General features: G+C 34.0%; 1 protein-coding gene across 1 annotated transcript; it reads right to left on the bottom strand.

The window, feature by feature from the left end:
• Positions 1-520: 520 nt before the first annotated feature.
• LOC126740743 (uncharacterized) lies at positions 521-1,818 on the bottom strand. Its single transcript, XM_050446903.1, has 3 exons — positions 932-1,818; positions 717-869; positions 521-655 (listed from the first exon to the last, which is right to left on the bottom strand). Exons 1-3 carry the CDS (start codon positions 1,524-1,526, stop codon positions 555-557), a joined length of 849 nt encoding a protein of 282 aa, XP_050302860.1. The 5' UTR covers positions 1,527-1,818; the 3' UTR covers positions 521-554.
• Positions 1,819-2,671: the final 853 nt, after the last annotated feature.

Below are 2,671 nucleotides of genomic sequence, written 5' to 3'. Positions count from 1 at the left end.
TATTTATTAGAAAAAAAAAACGGTTTTGCTTAAATCTGTATATTATATTAATTAGATAATCTGATTATCAAAAATAGATTTTTCTTATTTAGATGCTTTAAAAGTAAAGGGATTTTTAACATTAACCAAGCATCAATATAAAAATTTTACACATTAAAACAGTAACAAAAAATAAATAAATAAAAGCAACAAATTATACCTTAAAATGTAGCAGGAACTTTTGTTTTTTTATTAATTGTTATTCCATGAATTTTTGGTAAAAAAGGAACAAAAAAATGAAGCTATAAAAGAGTGCAAGCAGAGAAACTAAGAGCAACAAAAACAAATAAAATCCTCTGCCTTTTTTCTTTTAACACTATCCTTTTCCTGGTAATGTCTTCTCCATGCTACAGACGAAATAGCGCTTGGTAATTTTTCATTGCTGCTGACTTTCTTTTTACATATAAAAAGAAAGACATATCACAGGTTCTGGATACATCAAATGACGAAGAAACGAGCCTTGATTTTGATTATGAGATTGGTTAGTTTCTAAAAGGGATTCTTGTATTAATTCTTTATCTACTAGATTGGTGTTGCAAAACTGTTTCTTTTTCAGCGTGAGACGTTGGTACTGTTTCAGGTGTTACCTCCCGGGACTCTACGTTTAAGTCGGTATCTAATACAAAAGTATATTAAATAACAATAAGAATAGTAATAGCAGCAAGCTTTTTACAAACCTGTTTTATTTTCATCATACAAAGTTGATGATGATGTTTCAGTTAAAGTCTCCCCTGATTCTTCTACGTTGAGCTCGGTATTTGTGTTCGTTTCATTATGAGAACATGATGTTTCAGGTGTAATCTCCCAAGGTTCTACGTTAAGCTTAGTATCTAATAAGACAGAAAAAAGAATATAACGTAATAATACAAAAAGTAAGTAGCTTTTCACAAACCTGTGTCCTTTTCATTATGATAGGAAGTTGATGAAAGTATCTCAGGTATCACCTGCTGATGAGACTCTATGTTGAACTCTGTATCTGTTTCTTCATCAGAAGTTTTTTCAGGCATGATATCCCTCGGTTTGACGTCGAACTCTTTATCTTTATCGCCTATGGGCATACAGATAATATTCTGTACAGGAATGATGTCAATATTATCCATGTTAACATAATGTCCAGTTATATTATCTGGAACGACGTCTGTAATGTGAGGAAGAGGGTCTTGTAATGTTTGTTGGTGAGTCACAACAATGTCATTCGGCAGGGTTATATCTGTAGAAGGAATACTTAGCTCCAGAATTTTAATCTCTTCCATAATTACATCAACGTTAATACCGTAACTAACTAATTTTTCGCGAATTGCTTCCAAAACCTGTTTGGAACCTTTAATATTGTCGGAAGATAGTGATGGTTCTACTAAATCCTGCGTAGTTCTATCAGTATTGTGATTCTCCAAAGTGTTTCTTACACACTTCGTGTAATCAACATTGTTCGGGTTTAACGGAAAAAGGCTACACTTGCGGAAACCATTGATGATATACTGGGTCATATTAATATTATTAAGACATTCCTGAAACACTTGGCAGAAATTTAATTTTGTTATTGAAGAATTAATATTTTCCGGTCGATTTTGCCACTTTCTGACCGTAGTTTCCACTCTGTCTTCATGGGCTTAAAGACGCTGACATCTGCGGGTTGCAAGATGTGTGTGGTATTGGGTAGAAGCCCATAAAGTATGATGTCATTTTGCTCACAGAATTCACTGAGAGCCATGGTCATATAAGATCGGTGACCATCTATAAAAAGGATGATAGGCTTTTTTATCTCATAGAACACGTCCGATTTCATCCATCCTGAATCGGATCGACCCAATACCCAGTTTTTGGCATAGTTTCTACTAACTGCCTGGGTGGCCTTAGGTAAGGGAATACTATTAAAGGCGGACAAAGATTCCCGATTGCACTGAAAACGATTAGTACCGAAAGGTTTTCTTTTTCTTGTCTTTTTTTAATTTGGTAGAGATTTTTCCAGCCTCTTGATGCCAAGACTTTGCCGGTCTTGGGGAACATAGAAAAACCCGATTCGTCGCCATTAAAAACACGACTTGGGTACGTCAAATATTTCTAAATAATTATCAGTTAAAAAATGCATTAGTTCTCTAAACCACAACCTTATGGATTCCTCAGTAATTACAGCTCTTGATTTGTTTATTGATTCGGCTTCCCGCAATGAAATTTCTGGGTAACGCCTTAAAAAATTAGCATACCATCGTTTACCAGGCTTGCCGTTTTTAAAAAGGTGTTGTTTTTTCAAATCCTTAATAATGCATTCGACGGTAGCCATGAGATCAGATTTTTTATGGGAAAACCACATTTTGCCATAGTTAAAATCCATTCAATAATTTTTTTTTCCACTGCGATAGATAGAAGTGGTTCCGGTCCAGTTTTTCTCGAAATTTCTCTAACTTTTAAATTATTTTCGCGTATTTCGCGTAAAGCCATATTCAAGTTTTCTTCAGAATACTTAAAGAAACATCTTTTCTGTTTAACTACGCGACCTTCACGAACTTTCTTTTTATTTCCCGCTTTCTTGCCACTATTTGCCATCTGTAATAAAAGAATTGCTTACAAAAATTTAAAAGAATAGGCCCTTTAAACATTTTTTAGTACTTAATTCAACGATAATTATTGACTC

Source organism: Anthonomus grandis, chromosome 9, assembly GCF_022605725.1.
Source record: "Anthonomus grandis grandis chromosome 9, icAntGran1.3, whole genome shotgun sequence".
Lineage (NCBI taxonomy): Eukaryota > Metazoa > Arthropoda > Insecta > Coleoptera > Curculionidae > Anthonomus > Anthonomus grandis.
Note: the sequence above shows the minus strand (reverse complement) of the source record. Positions and strands in the feature narration are given on the sequence as shown.

Coding starts and splice junctions, on each gene's coding strand:
- LOC126740743 (XM_050446903.1), bottom strand. CDS start 1,526: ATGACCCAGTATATCATCAATGGTTTCCGCAAGTGTAGCCTTTTTCCG. Junction 870..931: donor TCATAATGAAAAGGACACAG/GTTTGTGAAAAG, acceptor CTGTCTTATTAG/ATACTAAGCTTAACGTAGAA. Junction 656..716: donor GTATGATGAAAATAAAACAG/GTTTGTAAAAAG, acceptor CTTTTGTATTAG/ATACCGACTTAAACGTAGAG.